We start from the raw sequence: 21942 nt of genomic DNA, 5'->3' as shown, positions 1-21942 counted from the left end.
AGTGCACACCTGCTTTGCACCAGGAAGGACAGTCTCCCCATTCTGCCTGCCCATATGTCACAGGCTTTGGAGCTGTCCAGTAGGACCATGTTTAGGGAGTCACCCTGCCTCGTCCAGCAGGTGGCCCCCATTTGCTTCTGTTTGCCTATCACCAGGTCTGAATCATGTGAGGACAAGGACTCATCCTTCTCCTCTTTGTTAGCTAAGGCCGACCCCAGTCAGAGCTATAAAAAAATCAGTGTGGCCATGACCAGCCATGGAGGGTTCTAGGGAAGGTATGCCAGCTGGGCCTGGACATGTGCATGGGCCACAGAGAGACTGTTGAAGGCTCTGATGCAGGGGCTTTCCTCTGAATGGAACTGTGACTTGGGCTCAGAAGAGCAAGTCCCTGTAGGGAAGTGGCGGGTGAAGGGCTGACCCGCCACATGGCAGAGTCTCCAACGCGCTGTCTGAGCTGCTGCATCCAGCAGCTGAGGAACCCATTTGCAGGAAACCCACATTCGGTATTGTCAGCTGGGCAGTGTCGTGTCTGCTGGAGGCTTCCAACTGCCAAAGGGCCTGCAGGGAATAATTTTAATAAAATGGGCAATTGGGTTTTTTTTTATAAGATATGAAAATTCAGCTTGCAAGTCCAGAGCTAAAGATATTTGAGCCAAGACACCTCTTGAACACTCAGCACTGAGCTAAGCAGAAATTCCACATTGGGAATTCAGCTCCTCCACCACCAGTCCCAAGGAACATCTCTCTCTGTCTGTCTCTGTCTGTCTCTGTCTCTCTCTCTGTCTCTGTCTCTCTCTGTCTCTCTCTGTCTCTCTATCTCTCTCTCTCTCTCTCTCTCTCTCTCTCTCTCTCTCTCTCTCTCTCTCTCTCACACACACACACACACACACACAGAACAAACTACCTTCTCCACAGTGTCAAAGGCACGATGCTTCAGAAAGGAAGGGCTGCGGACACTTCAGTGAACTGATTGTTCGTCATAGACATTGTCCCTTGGATGTGGAATAGCCTATGTACCCAGTCCTGAGCTGTTCACGGCCCTTGTTTAATGTCCTACTTGTGTGGAACCTGGACCCATGCACCCATACGCTTGCCATCTTCTGAGACCAGAGAAAAGGAGGGCAGCCTGGAACCCCAAAGTATTCATTAAATAAAGGTTTGCATCCTAAGCCAATCAGATGGGGGGTCTTGGGTTGAGGAGAGAGAACATAAATATCTTGAGATGATCACGGGTGGGGATATGTTAAAACCCACTGCCCTGGGCCAAGTCAGTGTGACAGCCACGTGTGCCTCTTCCCAGTGCTGACCAAGAAGGGCTTGGCTGAAGGTTGCTCTGCTGTCACCCTCTCCCAAGTGTGTTTTATACAATGAGGATCTTTCTGTACATACTCTGCCTACCCTCCCATCTTCTCACCACCCCATCCTCCCATCCATCCTCCCATCATCATCCCATTCCCTCAGCAACCCATCCATCATCCCATCATCCTCCCATCATCATCCCATCCTCCCGTGCTCCAATCATCATCCCATTTTCCCGTGCTCCCATCATCCCATACATTCTCCCATTCTCCTATGTTCCCATTATCCCCATCCATCCTCCATTCATCCTCCCATCATCATCCCATCCTCCTGTGCTCCCATCATCATCCCATCCTCCTGTGCTCCAATCATCATCCCAACCTCCCGTGCACCCATCATCACCCCATCCATCATCCCATCCTCCCATGCTCCCGTCATCGCCCCATCCATCATCCCATCCTCCCGTGCTCCAATCATCATCCCATCCTCCTGTGCTCCCATCATCATTACATCCTCCTGTGCTCCAATCATCATCCCATCCTCCTGTACTCCCATTATCTCCCCATCATCATCCCATCCTCCTGTGCTCCCGTTATCTTCCCATTCTCCTGTCTTCCCACCATCGTTTGTCTGGACATTTAAGAAGAAAATAGAAGAGAGGAGAAGGATCATATCAGAGGCTACGGACAGCATGCAGAAGGATAACCACAGGCAGGGTAACAATCTGTCAATCACCGGAGTACAGTAGAGTCATCAGTGCCCACAGGAAGCAAAGCAAGGAACCAGAGGTGTGAGTACATGCTTGTGCGCTATGCTGAGAACATGTGTGTGTGTTATATGCTTATGTGTGCTGTGCATAGCCTCTGCGTGCAAGTGTGCTGTGTGTGCTCAGCTTGTGTTTACCCACTTGCCTGCACATGCCTATGCATTACAGGTACTGAGTGTGTGTTTGGGTGCCCTCCATGTTCTGATGGCTCCATGTACCTGTGAGGGTTCACACTGGGGTCTCTGCATTGAAGGCAAGCAGTCTACCAAGTGAAACTTGGCCTTAGCCCTCCGGATGCATGGCTGTATGCATTGTTTGCTACGTGGGCTATATGTGGAGAGAGGAGGTGGTTCAGGTTAGCTCATTGGCAGAGGGGCAACATCACATAAACAGGACGGCTCCCTAGGGAGGGAGTTATAGATGGAGCTGGCCATGGGGGCCGAGCCTGGGCAGAGATGCTCATAGGAGAGGAAAGTCTACCTTTTTAAAAAAATGCAGGTAGCTCTGCCAGCCCATGAGTCATGGGTCAAAGGTCAGGAGCCCAGAGAGGTGCTGGGACCAGGAGGCACAGGTTCGTGACACACTAAATTGGGCCTTTCCCCAACCTTCCTCTGGGCAATGACAATTATGCCCACTTCTAGAATTTGAGTAACAGCTTAACAAGGAGACAGCTTTCTGACGGCTTACATCCCAGACCCCGATCAATCACAGTTTCCGGGGGTGCAGAGGCTGTGGGGTGGGGCAGACAGAAGTTCCCCATCTGACCCCAGGCTGACAGAATGGCTGCCAAGACCACGTTGCCAGTGTCTAACTGGTGGCTCTTCTTCCTCCTCCTGTTCCCTTCTGTGTGGCTTCTTTATCCAAGTCTGTGACTGACCAGCGCGGTGCCCTGAAGCCCTTTCCATTAAAAACCCAATTATCAATGTTAGGTCAGCGTCCGTTGCTGCCACCAGGAAACTCAAAGGGATCCTTGGCTCTCCCCTCCCGCAGGGATAGCCTTACAAAGCCAGCATCCTTGATGCTGGGTCAAAGCAGGACCCTAGTCTCTCCGGTCTTGCAGTAGAAGGTGACTCTGGCTGGAGGACACTGTGCTGATGGGAAGTGTGGGGGAACCAGCAGGAGAGGGTCAGTCCAGGGAGGCAGGAGAGTCACTTTTACAGAACCCACACTAGGACCCCATGCAGAACGCTAAGTTGCCACAGACAGAGGCTGTTCAGCTTCAAATACCTACAGGCACTACACATCCATTTTTGCTTTAAGGCACAAAGCATCACAGATAATCACCATATGAACCATGAACGAGATTGGTAGCTTTGTCCATCGAGATCGACAACAACAAATCCTAAACTGTTCTCTCTTGTTTGTAGACAGGGTCTCAGGTAGCCCAAGCCAGCCCCAAGCTCACTGTGTAGTCAAGGATAGACTTTGACTTCCGTTCCTCCACCTTCCGAGTGCTGGGGTCACAACGAGGGAACGGTGTGAGCCACCTCACCCAGTTTGTGCAGAGCTGGGGATCAAACCCAGAGCTTCACGCATTAGTGGCAAGTGCTCTACCCACTGAGCCACAGCAGCAGCCCCTAGAATGTCTTGTCTGGTGCTACCTATAGCTCTACCTATAGTGTGCCAGCCATTCTGTGTGGCCATCACACTTGCTAGAATAAGACACGGGGTTGACTCTGTCTCTGCAGGGAGCTCTCAACAATGCCCTCGTCTTCAAAAGGATGCGGAGACTCTGGCCTCTGTCCTGCCCACGTGTTCTTTTGTTGTTGTTTTATTGGGGGAAACACACACTGTTGTTCTCTAACCTTGTGGCAAGCCTAATTCTTAAGCCTGGGCCTCTGAGAATCAAATGCAATCTGTGTGTTCTTTCTAGATAAACATTATTTTAAACCACGCTGCTGCAGACAATGGAAACATTTTTTTAATTAAGAATTAACTGTGAAAAATGAAAGCAACATGGACAAAAAAATAGAAAGTGGAGTAACACTGATTACTCAGGCAGGATGCAGGCTAGCCTAAGACTTGCACATGTATGCACACACACACACACATATGACATGCCAATACACGTACAAAAAGAGTGGGCAGCCACATACAGGCACACACATAGGCATGCACACAGGTACACACAAACAGGTGTACACATCCAGGTACACACAAGTATACACAGACAAGCATACAGGTACTCCATGCATACCCACAGGTGCATACACACATATACAGACCACACCCACAAGCTCATAGGTAGATACACATGCACCCATACACACAAACACACACACAGAGGAGAATGAACAGCCAGACACAGCCACACACACACACACACACACAAGGGTACACACACAGAGACATGCACACAGGTGCATACACACACGTAGATCACAACTGTACCACAGAGATACCAATACAGTCACAGAGGAGCTTGAACAGGCATGCATAGGCTCGCGCGCGCGCACACACACACACACACACACACACTTTACTAAAACTAATAACCTAGTTCAGACTCAGAGCTAGCTACAGAGCACACCATGATTTCCGCATCTCAACAATGAGCAATCAAAAGTGAAGCCCAGAAAACAGCTCCAGCTCCAGACCACAGGCAGGGCTTCCTCACTTAGGAATAAACTCACTGAAACTGGGAAGGGCCGTGTCTGAGCACCTGAAGCAGCAGCGGCTGTTCACCAACAGTGACAAGTGGTGGCTTCCGGCAGCACAGATTCAGGGCTGCCTACCACAGAACCTGGAAAGCGATTGCCAAAACATGAAACCTCACACAGAAACGCAAAGGGTCCAGAGTAAACCCCAAGCAACCTTAAAGCAAGCAAATAGAACATGGTGGTGACTTTTATTTCCCAGTTCCAAACTTTGCTCTGAAGTCTCCGGCCTAAGCACACTCGGGGGTGGACAGACAACACCAGAGGCCCAATTCTATAGTCAGTTAATTTCCAGCAAGGATTATCAAAGACAATCTGACGGGGAAGAGACAGTGACCTCCATAGAAGGGGCGGGGAGATGGCTGAGCTGGTAAACGGTGATTTCAGCCAAGCCTGGCAGCCTGAGTTCAATCCCAGAGCCCACACAGAAGCAAGAGAGAACTGACTCCAGGAAGTTGCCCTTTGACCTCTCATGTGATTCTTGGAACACATGTGTGCCCCTCCCCAAACACAAATAAATAAATAAATGTAAAATAATTTACACAAACAAAACAACCCCACTGATTTAAACCTCCATACTATAGATTAGTAATAGTAGTAGTAGTAATAATAATAATAATAATAAATGAAAAGCCTTGCCCAATAAGCCAGATACTAGATGTAAGAGAAATATGAATTCATTGATACAAATATACAATGTGTGTGTGTGTGTGTGTGTGTGTGTATTTCTTAAATGTGACTCCAAGCTAGGAACACAGAGAAAATGTACAAACTGAACTGTGTCAGTATTAAACAGTTTTTGGCTTCAAATGCCACCAATAAAATAGAAAAGAAGCTACTGACGACGAGAGAACATTCTCAAACATGCCACTGACGGTGACAAAGGTAATGTGGGTCCTAAGGGAGGATTTGTAAATACACCTGTCTCCAATTAGCACCTAGAAATGGTTAATTACACCAGTACCCTTGATATCATTAACTGTGAGAGAAAGGAAATAAAATCCACAATGAGAGGCCACCTCAACTCAAGAGATGGCTGCAGACAGGCAGACAGACAGACAACAGACAGACAGACAGGGCAAGCGCTGAGGACTCAGGGAAACCAGAGCCCCCTAGCAGGCATGAGCCTTGGTTCGGGGCCTTTAGAAGGGAGTCTGGGGGTTTACTCAATGTGAATGGAAAATGAAAGAGAGAGAGAGAGAGAGAGAGAGAGAGAGAGAGAGAGGATAAGCCGACCATCTGTAACCTCATGTATGAATCATCAAAGCGTGGTGTGTCCATACAAACCACTGATGAGGGATGAGCTGCTAACATGTGCAGCAGTGGACAGAACAAAAGCCCATTGTCAGTGAAAGAGGCCAGACATGGAGATCACAGGCTCCATGGGGGAGGGGTCTCACTCTCTGAGGAATATCCAGACACAGAGATCATGGCTCCATGGGGGTGGGGGGATGCGTGCTCTCAGGAATATCCAGACATGGAGATTACAAGCTCCATGTACAGTGACCCCCCCCCCTTTCTCTCTCTGAGAGATACCCAGAAAATTCTAAAGCTCAGGCACAAAAAGGGAGCCTGACGCTTGTGGGTTTATTCTCACGGAGAACAGGAGTGGCTACAGGTCAAAGTGAGGGGGTCTTTCTGAGACATTTAAAAAAATGTCCTTTACATATGGTGGACTAGGTCATCATGACATCACCTGGTACCTCTGCTGCCTTGATGAAGAAGAGGACTCACCGATTTTCTGGTTGAAAATCTTGTCAAAGGTTATTTCGTTTCTTTCCGCCAGGTACCTCTGCATCACGCTCCGGATACTGCAAGATAAAAGTAACTGTTAGGGCATGGGGACACACAGCCCTCCACAAGCTCCAGAGTTTACTGTGTCTCTGCTAGTGGCACTGTTTGGGGAAGCTGGGGAGTATTCTGGAGATGGGACCTAGCTGGAGGAAGTGCGTTGCTGTGAGACTCACTTACTGACTGATCTCAAGTTTTGTTGTTGTTGTTGTTGTTGTGTTTCATTTCACGTGTCTTTGATTGATCCAGCGGTGATCGAGCAGTCCCCAGCTCTGGCAGTCACACCCATAAACCTCTCCTGCCGCCAAGCCTTCCGGCCATGACACCCTTTGCCCTGGTCTCAGAGTTACTATTGCTGTGATGAGCATCATGGCGGAAAGCAAGTTGAGGAGGATTTATCTGGCTTAGACTTTCCTATTGTAGCTGTGGTGGTTTGGATAAGAGCAACCCCCGTAGACTCGTATTTGAAGGCTTAGGGATCGGCACTACTGGTTGATGTGGCCTTGTCGGAGGAAGTGTGTCACTGGGAGAGGGCTTTGAGGCTTTGCGTGCTTCTCCAGCTCCATGTCTGCGTGCATGCTGCCATGTTTCCCACCATGACAATAATATAAGTCAATCCCAATGAAATGCTCTCCTTATTAAGAGTTGCCTTGGTCCTGGTGTGTCTCTTCACAGCCATTAGAAACCTTAACTAAGACAGTGGGCCATCACTGAAGGGGGTCAGGACTGGAACTCAAGGAGGGCAGGAACCTGGAGGCAGGAGCTGATGCAGAGGCCATGTTTTTTTTGTGGGGCGGGTGGGGGTGCGGAGGGCTACTCACTGGCTTGCTCCATATGGTTCCTCAGCCTGCTTTCTTATAGATCCCAGGCCACCAGCCCTGCGGTGGCCCCACCCACAATGGGCTGGGCCAGGGATGGCCCCACCCACAATGGGCTGTGCCCTCCCCCATCAGTCACTGATTAACAAAATGTCCTGCAGTTGGATCTTACAGAGGCATCTTCTTAGTGGATTTCCCTCCTAGCTTGTGTCAAGTTGTTAAGAAAGTAGCCAGCACAACCTTCATTCAATAATCAACCCAAAGCCTCCCCCTCGCCTTGCTGTGCACCTAGTCACACAGACCCAAAGGAGTGAGCAAAGCGAAGGACCGCTGTTGGGACAGGGGCATGGCTCTGACTGCCTGGCCATACCCCCCTTAGGCTGAGGACCCAGTTTGCAGAGGAATTTGAAGGAGTTGGGATCTAGAGGACAGAGAGGCCCACCAATGTTTCCTGATCTACACAGATGTGAGCAAGCGGCTTCACATTCCTATAACCACATCCAGAAGCCCCACCATCACCACGCTGTCCCTGCCATGCTAGACTGTACCCTCAAACCTTGAGCTGAACCCTTCCCTGCTTCATCTGGTTCTCTCCGGCATTGCGTTACAGCCACAGGGAGATCAGTCAACACACTGGCAGTTTTAAAGACTGTTAAAGGCACAACACGAGTAATCTTGCTCTACAGAGGAAGAGATGGCAGCTGCTACTCAAGGGTCTTAGCTCTGGGTGAGTCCTCCACCATGATCCAGAACTGCGGGAGCTGTCCAGGGTCTGACAGTGGCCAAGGTAGACACTCCAGACACCAGACACCCTCCTTCAAGACCTGGGGGGCCAACTCTAAATGTGGCAAATCCATTTCAGAAAATCACATGAAGATGCCAAAGTACACACAAACATGTTAACACACACACCACACACATGCTACACAGTCCCATGCACACACATACATATCACATGCACACACCACACACACACCACACACAGCCCCATGTATACATGCACACATACATATCATATATACATACCACACACACACCATACACACCACAAACACACCCCACAAAGTCTCATGCATACGCACACACACATACCACATATATACCCCGCATAGTTCCATGAAGACATACACACACATTCACACACACAACACATACCACATACAATACACACCCCACATATACCCCACATACGGCCCCATGTGTGAACACACATATTTCCCACACAATCCTACTTATGCACACATATATTCCTCAAACTACCCTATACATGACACATATTCTATACACAGACCCAATACATACATACATATCTACATACATATCCCACACAGTTACATACATGTACACACACACACAAACACACACCACACATTCACCCCATACATGGCCCCATGCATGGACACATACCCTGCACACAACCCCAGATATGCACATAGCCATGTGTGTACTGCCTACACAGCCCTGTACACATACATGCATACCGTAGTATGCATACCCTACACAGCCCCAGGCATGCATTTGCAGAGAATCCTCCTTATCAATCTCTTCCTAAAACAAAAGCAGAAGGAAAAAAAAAAAAAAAACAGGTACAGAGTTGGCATTTTGAAATCATTTCTATGCACCACCAATTTTTAAAAGTGATTATAAGAGTCTAGGTAAGATAAAATAAAAAATCTGAAAGGCCTCGAAATTAAAACCTTCCAGAATTACACATGAGACACTTAAGGGGGGGGATTACAAATCACAGAAAAGGGAAGTTTAAAAGTGCAGAAATGGTTATGAACAGAGAGATTGAACATTAGGAGTATTCAAAGACCTGCCAAATTTCATTACAAAGTCGGTCTGAACCTATCAGGACCCCACGGGGACTATCACAGGACACAGAAACAAGAAATAATTTATATAAACAACACGGCATCAAGGGCAGCCAGTGCGATTCCGGGGCTAAGCGTGAACGGACATCTGAGGCACAGCCCAGCGTCGGATGCAGGAGTGGTGAGCTCAGAACGTTGCAGGGGACGCACTGAGTTACGACGCGGGATACAAACGGGGCAGAGATGGGAAGTGGAGAAAGGCAGGCTTTTCAAGTGCACGTCCGAGCACCAACTCAGTCGAAGTGAAAAGTAAGTGTGAGAGCCACTGACTGTGAGCGTACAAGCTACATCCACACTTCACATTTAGAGCGTCTCAGCACCTGCAGTGCAGGTGTGGTCAGCCGAGGACAATGTGTGGGGACCGATTCCCTTCTGCCTTGTGGGTTTGGGGTTGTAATTCCAATTGTCAGCAGAGCTTCTTGCTGGACCAGAATTACTTTTTGAAAGACCTTTTGAAGGGCTGGAGAGATGGCTCAGCAGTTAAGAGCACTGGCTGCTCTTCCAGAGATCCTGAGTTCAAATCCCAGCAACCACATGGTGGCTCACAACCATCTGTAATGGGATCTGATGCCCTCTTCTGGCCTGTCTGAAGACAGGTACAGTGTACTCATATACATAAGATATTTTTGACACATAAGTCATAATTAAATGCATATCTTGGTAGCACTGTTGGGTGAGCCTTGCATGTATACACACACGCTGTAACTTCCTGTCCTAACAATAGACATCAAAATTTTTCTTCCCATCAGCCCCAGAAGGGCGAAAGGCCTCCCCAGATTCGGGAGTTCGGCAGCCGGGACATTCCGCACAGGCCATGTGCTGCAGGTTAGGACAGTGGCCCGCATTGGCCTGCATGCAGGGCTGTCTCATGTGCTTGCTTTTCTCTCTAGCCCAGGGGCTACACCCTTAGCCTTCCCCCCAGCCAAGCTTCTGTTGCTGCAGAAATAGCCCGGGGCTGACTGATCCCTCCACTTGCTTATGGACATTTAAGTTGCCACCAGTTTGGGAACGTTATGAATAAAAGTGTCTTAAATATCCACGTCCCTGGCATTTTAAGAACACATGCACCCACCGCTTATGGGGAAATACTGAGGGGTGTGAGAGCTGGTCACATGGTAAATCCTACCACCCTTCAAGGAAAGCCACGAGCCCCACAGTCCCAAAGGCTCCCGTGGCCTCACGTCCTCACACTGGGCGTGCCTGTATGTGCTGACTGGGATCTACACGTCTGCCTTTGTGAGGAGCCTCATCAAATATCCCATCTTTTCACTGGCAGGGCTGTTTGCCTGGCTATTCAGTGTAGGGCTCCTTCATGTTGCTTGGAAGAAAATGCTGTCAGATGCCTAAGTAACTCTATGGTCTCCCCCAAAGTGGGGACTTGTAGTGTCTTTGAAAAGTCAGTTTATGTCCAATGCTTGGCTGGGGCGCACAGGTGAAAGGATGTCTTGCTAAAGCAGACACGTGAGAGAATGTTTTCCTGAAGCAGACACGGGTGAAGGTATGTTTGGATACAGGTGAGAGGACCTGTGATGAAGGAGTGTAAATCTGACCCACAGACAGTGGGAGACACTGGGCATCGGTCACTAATGACACACATCAGTTCACCTCACATAATGTTGTTGAGCTCAACTTGGCGATGACCACCATGGAGAGAAACTCACCCAAGAACTGCTCTTCAGTGGCCTCACCTCAGGTGGGTTGGGGAGCTGGGCGGTTTCTTCAGGACTGAACTACAGCTGCCTGGAGTCTGCCTGCCTAGAGGACTGGTCTGCAGCGACTGAGTCATATTTGGTGTTTGCTATGGGACTGAACTGTTGCCAAAGAAGATCAAACTGGCACCCAAATAACTACTGCTGAGCTATTACCCCCTTATCCTAGTAACTTTTCTCTTCCGCTACCTCTGCTGGGTGGTGGGCTAGAGGGGAGGTTGAACCCTTATTAAAAGTAGGTTGCAGAAAGTTTGTCTACAACTCCTCCAACTGGCCACAGCATCTTTGTTTCTCATGGAGTCCTTCTGACACTGACTTCACTGATGACTTCCAATTTATTGATTATTCCTTTGATGGGCAATCTGTGCCTTGCCATCTTCAGACCCTCCAAGGCAATCTGTATTTCCCTTTAGAAGCTTCAGAGGTTTTGGAGCTTAAGGGACAACTCGGTGCTTAGGAACACTGGCTGCTCTTGCAGCCGACCAGGGTTCTGTCGCCAGGCCTCGAAATTGCCTGTGCCCCAGTTCCAGGATATCCAAGGTCCTCTTTTAGACCCACGCACAGATGCACACGCATGAAATAATTCTTTCAAAAAGGAGAAGTTTCCTAGCTGTAGCCCTCACGTCTGGAACAGCGTTCCTTGCGGCTGATGTCTGTGTGCGGAGACAGTAAAGGGCCTTTTCGTTTCCCCCATACACGCTCCCCGCTCTGCAATTCATTTATGCACATGTTGGTTTGTCTCTGAGTCCCTGGAGGCGCGACTGAGTACCTGCCAATTTTTTATTCTGGCTTAATTCTCCGGTGGCTAGAAAGCACACACCGAAAGGTTCCGTTCTTTCTAGATCTTTTTAATCTTTGCTTTACTACTGACACGTGACCTATTTGTGAGTCTTCTGCGCATGTGTGAGGAAGAACTAACTGGGAAATGCTCACTGGGTCACGGTGAGTAGCCGCCGTGCTGCTTGGATTTTTCCATATTCAGCATCACCAAGTTTATTTTTTTTTTCCCCATAAGTTGCTAAGGTGAGAATGCAGGACTCTCAAACTTCATCCTGATTCCTGTGTCTGCTTTCAATACCACCTGCCTTGTCTGTCTTGTAGCTCAATTAGACATACAAGCAGAGGGTGCTCTGCCTTGGTGATGAGGGACCCATCATGGAGAAACTTTCCTCCTGATGTCTGTCACAGGCTTGTTTCCATCAAACCCTGACTGGGTCGTGGCAAGTTTCTCTTCGCTGGTGTTTCCTACCTGGGTGAGCTGAGTTTCTGGCTTACAGCACAAGGTTGGACCTTGCTTCCCTGTTCTCTGTGACAATCTTTGCCTTTTAATTGAAGTATGTGAGCACCTTGCACTGACTGTAGCTATGAATGTAGGTCATTTAAGTAGGTATCCTGCCACTGGTGTGTGTTTCAGAGGACAAACCGTGGAAGTCAGTGTTTTCTTTCTACAGTGTGGGTTCCAAGGCTCTGCTCCAAGGCTCAAACTCAGGTCACCAGGTTTGGCAGGGATCACCTTTCCCTGCTGGGCCATCCCACCTGCCTGGCTTGTATGATGTGTAATAAACACAGAATCTGTCACCTTGATCCATCTTTAAACAATTCCAGTGTTTGTGTCAAGAGGATACCGGTACCCACCAGGGATCTAAGCCAGCTCCTAGCACAGGCTAGCCCATCCAGCAGCCATGTATCGTACCTCGGAATCTCTAGAAATTTCATGTAGTTTCATACCACATGGTCTTTGTGTCTGGCTGCATGAGCATTGCCGAGGAGAACCCTGTCGACATGACTCACCTACCTGTGGTTCCAGAACACAGGCATGCTTTCCACATGGAGCTAATACCCAAACACACTGTGATCAGTGTCCCTCTTCTGGCCTCTGTGCAGGCCTGGATAGTAAATTAGGCAGAGCAGACCTAAACATGGTAAGTACTTTATCTGTTGCTGGTGTGTCTTCTGGGTTGGAATACCTCCAGACATTTTGCCGACTTTGAGGAGGTATTTGATTATTTAGTTCTTTATATATTCAGGACTCAAGTTGTCATGTATCATTACTACAGTATTGTGTCAATGGTCACCTGGGGAAGAGGCTCACTGAGGGATTGTCTGGATCAGGTTGGTCTCTAGAAAAGGAGGGGATTATCTTTATTATGTTAATTGACCCCAGAAGACCCAAGACTAAGAGTGAGAGTACTATCCCCTGGACTTGAGACTTGGATGCTATGAAAGAGGAGAAAATGCCCCAGAGTGTAAGCATGCAGAATTTGTCCTTGCTGTTCTTGTCTGTGGAGCCATAACTGCTCCAGCTTCTTGCTGCCTTCCCTACTCTGCAGGAAGGCTGTCACCCAGACTTCCGAGTTAAACCTTTCTCCTCATGGCAACTAGAAAGGAAACCATGACCACTATTTAAATAGTTTCTCGGAGTTCAGAGTCTGTCTTGAAACTGTCTGATGTCTTTGAAGGGTGTTAATCTTTGAAACCTGATTAAACTCCATTTGTGGATACTTTTCTACATTGTATCCAGCTTCTGGTGTGGGGGAAAAAACTGACTAATCTGAGGATACTTTTCTACACTGTATCAAGCTTCTGGTGTGCTGGAAAAATCCTGCCTAATCTGAGGTCACAACCAACCCCACCAGCGTGTTTTTTTCTAGGAAATTAGTTACCTTCAGCTCCTACATACAAGCTTAAGACACTTTGGTCCCTCTGGGATGTGGCTGATGGAGCCTCCCTGAGTTCTCTGCCTGTGAAGCCCCTTACTCACCACCATTAGTATAAACACCCGTGTTCTCTCCCCTGCCCCACCGTGGCCATCCTTCGACCATCAACTGTCAGGATATGAGAACTGTCCCTGGCTCTCAATTGCACCCCCTTCATCTCTACGTCTGTCCCCCAGTCAGGTCCTCGCTGGATCTCAGCCACAGCCTTTGAAACTGGACAGAGAGAAAGGAGGAGTCCCCCATACCCTCCCCCCAGCTAACGAGCAATGAGCTTTTCAAACAGGGGGGATTTTAAAGTGGAACCCAGCAAACAACTGTTTCTCAGTTCTCAGTTTGTCAGACTCTGACTGAAGGAAGGAGCAGAGCTCAAGGCGCCTTGGACTGAGCATCGATTCGCTGCCTTTGGATGTCGATTTGGAATCTTTTCTTTGAGGAACTAAGGGATCTGCTTTGATTCAGTGCCTCGTGTGTTATGATTGGCTCACAGACCATCCTGACACCTCCACGGACAGTTCCAGGAACGTCCTTGACACCAAAGGCAAGCAGCAGCCTAGCCACGATTCCGTCCTGATGCCCTGTTCTTGCCATATTTGCCATGCTGAGACTTTGGAATCTGCCTTCCTGCAAAGGTTGGTGAGAGTCTCGGAGTCTGACTCCCTTAAACATAGGAGTTTTCAACACAATTCAATTATCTTTTATTTGAAGCTCCCATTTCCTTCCTAACCGCCAGAAACCATTCTATGCTCATGTTCTCATTTCCTGCTTGTATCTTCAATATTTCTCATGTTTAATTGCTGGTTTGGAGAGAGCGGCTCGTCTTCTTCCAACACTGAGCACAGAAAATAATCTGAGGTGCTCTGTAGACTTGACTGAGGTGCATCACAGACTTGACATACAAACCACAGAACTTCTCAAAGAAAACTAGGAAAAGCCTTTACTCCCAGGAATTGAACGAAGACGTCAGTCATGAAAGCAATGCTCGAGCTACAGGGCTGGTGGAATAGCTCAGTCGCTAAACTATGTGAAGATCTGAGCTTGGATTTCCAGAATCCCTGTAACATCCAGGGCAGCAACACACAATCATAGCCCTAACCCCAAAGGGCAGCAGAGACAGACAGACCCCTGGACCCTGCCAGTGAGACCCAGCACCAAAATAAAGTAGAAACTGGTCCAGGCAGTCAACAATGACTCTGGTCTCCACACAGCACGAGAGTGAAAACAAGAAACCGTGCAGGGAATACCGAGCCCACGGACACCAAAACTTCCCCTTCACCACTAGAACTCAAGAGGATGAAGGGTATGTCCCCCAGTCTGAGACAACAGACTACAGGTCTCCATCGGCCGAAGCCTGAAACCTACACACGTGAGGGTAGTTTGTTACAATTCAAGAATGAGAAATCACCAAGCAAGGACTGACAGTGTGAGCATGAGTCACACCTGCTGCTCCTGGTGAGGGCTCAAAACCCCACCTGGTGGCTCCCCACTGTCTGTAACTTCGGTCTCAGGGGACCCACCACCCTCTTCTGGCCTCAGATGGCACCAGACAAGCACCATGATGCACATACACACACAGACAACCACTTACACACATAAACAAAAGTCTAAAGAAAGAAACTTAAAGAGAATGCCAGTCTAAAGACTTGTATGAGGCAGAGGCAGGAGGATCAGAAGTTCAAGGATATCCTCGGCTATATAAAAAGTTAAGGGCCAGCCTGAGCTATGTGGGATCCTGTCTGAAACAAAAGGCATCTCGATATTAATGAGCAGACAGACAAATGGTCAGACGTTTCGTCGGAAGAAACTTACAGATGGTGAAAGGGAATTAAGAATCACAGTGTGCCTCCACCACAGCCTGTCAGAGTGGCTTCTCTGAGGAAAGGCCAAATCCCATGTGAAGGTTCGGAATAACCACTGGGAAATGTAACCGGCACAGCAACGAACTTGGCAGCACCTTGAGGTCCAACCACATCATGAAGCCTCAACTTCCACGAGACCCACATTCTGTTCTCGGGCACTTATCCCAGACATGTGCGTGCACACAACCAAATAAAAGTTGACATGTGACTGGCTGGTAATTTCAGCCTTATCCACAATGGCTAAAGCCCAGCAATGATGCACATTTCCACAAGAGCTGCTAAGACATGCACCTAATGGAATGTTACTTGGCAATAAAAAATGAATGAGGCAGAGGCAGGTGGATCTCTGCAAGTTCAAGGCCAGCTTGTTCTACATGGCAAATCTGAGATTATCCAAAGCTGTGACTCAAATGGAGTCAGAGAGAAATGAACTATTGGTTATGTACTAGAGATTGAGTTAAAATTCTCAGCTTCCCACACAACAGTACATGCTCCTCAATTACAGAGAACAGAACCAGGCTTTGAGGATGACAATGTGTGTACAAATGTGTAGAATTACCTAATACACAGCACCATACATTTATTTATATGTTTAACTTGGCAGAATCAAATTTATCAGGTTTGCTTATAGTTCACTGTGTGTCTTACTCCTTCATTTTTTAACTTATAAAAATTTCACATGTATGAGTGTTTTGCCTACGTGTGACTCTGTGAAACAAGTGTGTACATATGCGTGTACATATGTGTGTGCATGTACACATGTGTGTGCACATGTGCATGTGTGCATATACCTGTGTGCACATATGTGTGCATGTACATATATCCGCATGTGTGTGTATGTGTGATTGTGAGTGTACCTGGTGCCAGAAGAGGACATCAGATGCCCTAGGACTTGAGTTACAGGCAGCTATGAACAGCCATGTGGGTGCTGGAAATTAATACCCTTATGTATGAATACTTGGTCCCCAGTGGTGGAACTTTTTGGGAAGGACTAAAAGGTGTGGCCTTGTTGGAGGAGGTGTGTCACTGGGGGCTGGCAAGCCATTCCCAGTGTGTTCTCTACCTCCTGTTTGTGAAGCAGATGTGAGCTCTCAGCTGCTGTTCTAGCACCATGCCTGCCTGCCCACCCACCACTGTGCTCCCTCCACGATGGTTATGCCACCTGACCCATCTAGATACTGTGGAATAACCTCAGCACACATAAACCCTTCCTTCTACAAGTTGCCTCTGTCACTGTGTTTTACCTCAGCAACCACTAAGATACCAGCACTCCCTGGGGGCAGAAAATGATAACAACAACAAGGGACCTGATTTCCAGAACAAAATAAATCAAGAGGGAACAGCAGCGGCTGACCTCAGGGGCCCAGATGACCAGGCAAATATACAGGCCATACCTGTAAAGCAAACTGAGGGGGAAGTTTTTAATGTTAAATATTGCCAGCTATACTGTCTCTAATCTCAGCACTCGGGGGCTGAGGCAGGAGGATCTTGAGTTTGGAATCAGCCTGGGCTACATAGAGTTTGGCAGATGGAGGGGGATGAGAAAGGGAGGGGAGAGGAGGGGAGAGGGAGAGGAAGGTTGGGGAGGAGAGGGGAGGAGGAAAAGAAGAGGAGAGGGGGAGGGGAGGGGAGGAAGGGAGGGGAGGAAGGGAGGAGAGGGGAGGGGAGGGGAGGGGGAGAAGAAGAGGAGACGGGGAGGGGAGGAGAAGAAGAAGAGAAGAGGGGTGAGGGGAGGGGAGGAGGAAAAGAGGAGAAGAGGAGGGGAAGGAGAGGAAGGGAGGGGAGGGAAGGGGAGGAAGGGAGGAGAGGGGAGGGGAGGGGAAGAGGAGGAGGGGGGAGGGGAGGGGAGGAGGAAAAGAGGAGGAGAGGAGGGGAAGGACAGGAAGAGAAGGGAGGAGAGGGGAGGGGAGAAAGGAAGGAGAGGGGAGGGGAGGGGGAAAGTGATCCACATGTGACTTGATTGAACATCTGAAGCAATTTGTGTGTGAAGAGAGCTACAAGATCTCTCATAAATGTTTGCAGAAAGAGCTAAGGGAGAGACAATATATGATGTGTTTCTTAACCCAAGGGGCATGGGAGGTGGAGGGAGATGAAACGGCCAGGTGCTGCTTGCAGACGATGTGGCCGGAGCAGGGGTGACGGCTTTCGCGTGAGACAAACCAAGCTAAAAAGGGATGCTGAAGGTTGGAGTCCAGTGGATTCCTTAAAATGGAATGGCAGCTGGGTAGAGAGATGGCAGCACTGCCCATCAGGGCTCAGGTCAGCCCCACAGATAAAATGTCTCTACTGCTAAAGCGGGCAAAGGGGCTGGCAAGATGGCTCAGCCAGTAAAGGTGACTGCCACCAAGCCTTACAACCTAAGTTCAATACCCAGGACACACATGTGAAAGTGGAGCTAAGCCACCCTCTGACTTCAGTGAGCACTCGCACTCGTGCACGCACACACACACACACACACACACACACACACAGAGTTAATTAATTGAAGGACCAGCCACCTGAGACAAATCCCAGTACCTGTTGGAGAAGACTTAATGACTGATCTGACTGTGCAGCCTCCACAGTCAAATTCCACCAAGTTCCACCTGAGGTCTGGCTGTTTTTAGGGCACATAAATATTTTACCCGGTAGGCACCCCATTCCTGTAAAAGTCTAGTGGCACAGGAAGCAGGTGGGGAGACCAGGCCAGCTGGTGCGTGCATGCCAAGCTCTCTGTGAGCCACGTACACCCAGACTGCAGTGGCCGCCTTTCACCAGGGTGGAAAACCACAGGCCAGCTTCTTTAAGAAAAAAAAAAAGAAACAACTCGGCAGTCCCTTCGAACGTCAAGCCCTTCAAAACAAAACCGCAGGATTTTTGGCATTTTGTTTTTTAATGTACAGTCGCTAGAGATTTTCCATAAACAACTCATTAGGCACACAACCCAGAAGGAAATATTCAAAGTCACCATAGAAACTCAGTTCCACTGTTTAAAGCCACCAGACCACACAGGCTGCACAGTGTCTCACCATGCAGATGAGGACCAGCTCCCCCTGGTCTCCTGCATCCCAGCTGCTCCCTGGTCTCCTGCATCCCAGCTCCTCCCTGGTCTCCTGCATCCCCAGATCCTCCCTGGTCTCCTGCATCCCAGCTCCTCCCTGGTCTCCTGCATCCCAGCTCCTCCCTGGTCTCCTGCATCCCCAGCTCCTCAGCACTGTATCTTATATATAAATTTCACAGCCTTGAACAATCTAGCACCCACAGCCATGGGTCCCTGAGAACACACCAGCAAGGCTCTGTGACTTCAAAGCTCCTCATTGTACTCCAAGATCTGGATAGTCGATGCCAAGTCCTGTGTGTGTGTCAGTGTGTGCATGTGTGCATGTGTGTGTGTATGTGCATGTGTGTGTGTGTGAGAGAGAGAGAGAGAGATGCAAACACATGCATACCCACACACTCACGTACACTACTATGTGAAGGACAAGGTCTATGCATTTTTCATCTATCATGTGTCCCCTTTGCATTTGTTTGTTTGTTTCTTTATATTCATTGCAACAGGGTCTCATTATGTGGCCCTGGCTAGCCCAGAACTCAGATCCACCAGCCTCTGCTTCCCAGGCCCTTAAGGATGGTATACCACCACGCCCACAGCCCACATGCCTCTCCTTTCCTCAAACAGAGCCTCTTCCTGAGCTTGAGAGACTAGCTGGCCAGCCAGCCATAGGTGTGCTACTGACTCCACCCCCTGACCCGAAGTGACAGACAGAAACCACCTGACACACAGGTGCTGAGAACTCCGGATCTCCTGGTTGTACTGCGAGTTTTCGTGGAAGCCGAGCTGTCTCTCCAGCCCCCTCTGCTCTGCAATACACTAAGCGTACTTGAATTTCATGAGAAATTTAAGAAAAACTTCCACATATGGTTAACCCTGAACAGACTGCATCTGAAAGGTGAACAGCCACTGAGGCCACCCGTCCGTCATACGGCGATCAGAACCACCGCCTTAAACTGGCTTCAAGAATCGGTTTTACCCATGCAGCACCCGACTCATGAGCTGCTCTCCCACTGGCTGCTAGCACACATCTCAGAGGGGAGGCAGGAAGAATCTGAGCCTGGATCTATCTTACCTGGAAGACTCCAGGGCCCTGGCTCATTAGAAGAGACATTTCTAAAGAAGTCCCAAGGACTACCCATCCATGCACCAGCCACCCACAAGCTTTGTCCCACCCACACCCCAGCTACGCCCCAGCCATACCCCAGTCTCTCTGTCTCTCTGTCTGTCTCTGTCTGCCTCTGTCTCTCTGTCTGTCTCTGTCTCTCTCTCTGTCTCTCTCTGTCTCTCTCTCTGTCTCTCTCTCTCTCTCTCAGGTGCAGGTGAGCCTCATCCATGCCCCACCACACCCAACCCACTCCCAGGCATGCTCCAGCCCCATCCCAGGCACAGGAAGCTCTACTCAGCCACAATGGCCCCCACTACTGTTAAAAATGACTCCATCTTTTGCCTTTTTATTCTGTGTTTCCTCCCCCTCCACATGGGAACCTCCAACTCAAGTCCCAAGATCCATTTTGGAGTCTTCAGAACCACCAGGCCTTTGACAACCTCCCAGGGCCAACCCAGTGTGAGCCTCTGTGAACCAGCAGCCACCATCTTGGCAGGGAATCATAGCAGTCAGTACATATCCATGTATCACCATGGAGTGTTCACAACAGTGGGGAACTATCAGTTTCCTAAGTAAATCCATGAATAAATGTGAATAAATTCATGCCAGTCCGTGTTTACTTAGGACGTGATTCAGGCTGGAAGTCATCTTTCCTTAAGGATATGGAGGCCATTCCTGCTTCTGCACTCAAGGACGCCCTCCACATTCAGATGCTGTATACCGTGCAACTGCCGAGAGGGAGGTTTACTGACGCTCCCCCTGCATGGTTCTTGATTCTCCACGCTAAACGTGTTGACCCAGGGTTCCCAGGGATGTCACTGGGTTACAGCTTGTCTAACACCTCACCTTCCTGGAAGTCTGCATAGTGAGTCCTGGGGGGCGGGGCAAATAAACAACTCAGAGCCAGGACAAGCCTATGGAGATTGAAATCGGAACCCGAAAGATCCCTGATTGGCCAAGTGCAGCTTGTAAGCCCCTGGATCCAGGACCTTTGATGCTAAGGACGCCATTCCTCACTGTCTTTCTGAACAGAGAGAGAAGAACCCAGCCAGCCAAGGTAGGATACGCACCTCAAAATTTGATGGGGTCACACAACCAAGTTCTCATCATCGGAAACCTGACCAAAAGGGACAAGCTCCTCTGTGTTCCTTCCTTAAAAGGAAGTTGGCTTGCCTTGGGCTCCTCCCTCAGCTTTATCTGGCCTGGGGTGAAAGCCCACAGGAAGTGCCTGGAGACAAGTGACAGGGGCAGCCATGGGCAGCAGAGCGGACCACTCACTGGCTTCTCATCTCTGCCAAGCCTGGGGTCGAAACTCCTCGGGGGCTGATGACACCAAGAGAAAGCACCGTCTGCTCAGGCAAAATGCCAGGCACCAGGGCACATGCCCGTAATCCCTGGAGAAGAGGAGATGGGGGAATCTCCTGTGCTCCACAGCCACCCAGACTGACGTGAACAGGGAGCCCAATGAGAGACTCTGCCTAAAAATAAGGTGGAGAAGTTGAAGGAGACAAGCAACACTGACCTCTGACCTCCACAGGTATGAACACACACCCCTACGCCTGCACACACACACATGTACACACTCCCCTATACCTTCATGCACACAAGTGGACACACACACGTGTACACTCATTCACACCTGCACATGCCCACACACATCCACACTCACACACACTCCTACACATGAGCTCATGCACACTCATGCACACAAGCACACACACACACACTCATCCACACTCAGACACACTCATACACATGAGCTCATGCACACTCATGCATACAAGCACACACACTCATATCCTGAGCCTCTCCAGTGAGTCTTTGTTACCGGAGCTTAACCACACCCTGCCCAACAGCACTGTCCTTCAACAACCCCCAGAGAGCACCTAGTTCCCCTTTATCTCAGTTTCTCAGACAATCAACATCAGCCAGGCGGGCTGCCAATTGTGACATCCTGTACCCATGCAGAGCCTTCAAAGTTACTTTTAAAAACAAATGAGCCTCCCAGGATATGTTCCCACAGGGCCCAGCCTTGCTCTGCACCCAACAGGTGCTAACCTCCTATCTCCTTAGTCACACCAATAAACGCCTAGGCCCCTCAGCTGGTATTTTTCTCACGTAAGGTTCCCCAGAAATGTCTACAGAGATGGATTCTCACACTTAAGAAAAGCCATCAAGCCCAATGTATCCAAATCTGCAGTTTAAAAATAATATCATCTCATAGAGCAGCTGTTCTCAACTTTCCTAAGGCCGAGACCCTTTAACACAGTTCCTCGTGTTGTGACACCCCCCAACCATACAATTATTTTCATGGGT

General features: G+C 49.1%; 1 protein-coding gene across 1 annotated transcript in view; it reads right to left on the bottom strand.

Annotated features, from left to right (window-relative positions):
- GRK3 (G protein-coupled receptor kinase 3) overlaps positions 1–21942 on the bottom strand; it is a 100032-nt gene that overhangs the window by 66364 nt on the left and 11726 nt on the right. Inside the window, exon 2 of the mRNA XM_080941356.1 lies at positions 6457–6533. Coding sequence (XP_080797482.1) covers positions 6457–6533 — 77 coding nt within the window. The remainder of the gene's footprint in view (positions 1–6456; positions 6534–21942) is intronic.

The sequence above is a fragment of the Micromys minutus genome (genome assembly GCF_963924665.1).
Source record: "Micromys minutus genome assembly, chromosome: 29".
Lineage (NCBI taxonomy): Eukaryota > Metazoa > Chordata > Mammalia > Rodentia > Muridae > Micromys > Micromys minutus.
Note: the sequence above shows the minus strand (reverse complement) of the source record. Positions and strands in the feature narration are given on the sequence as shown.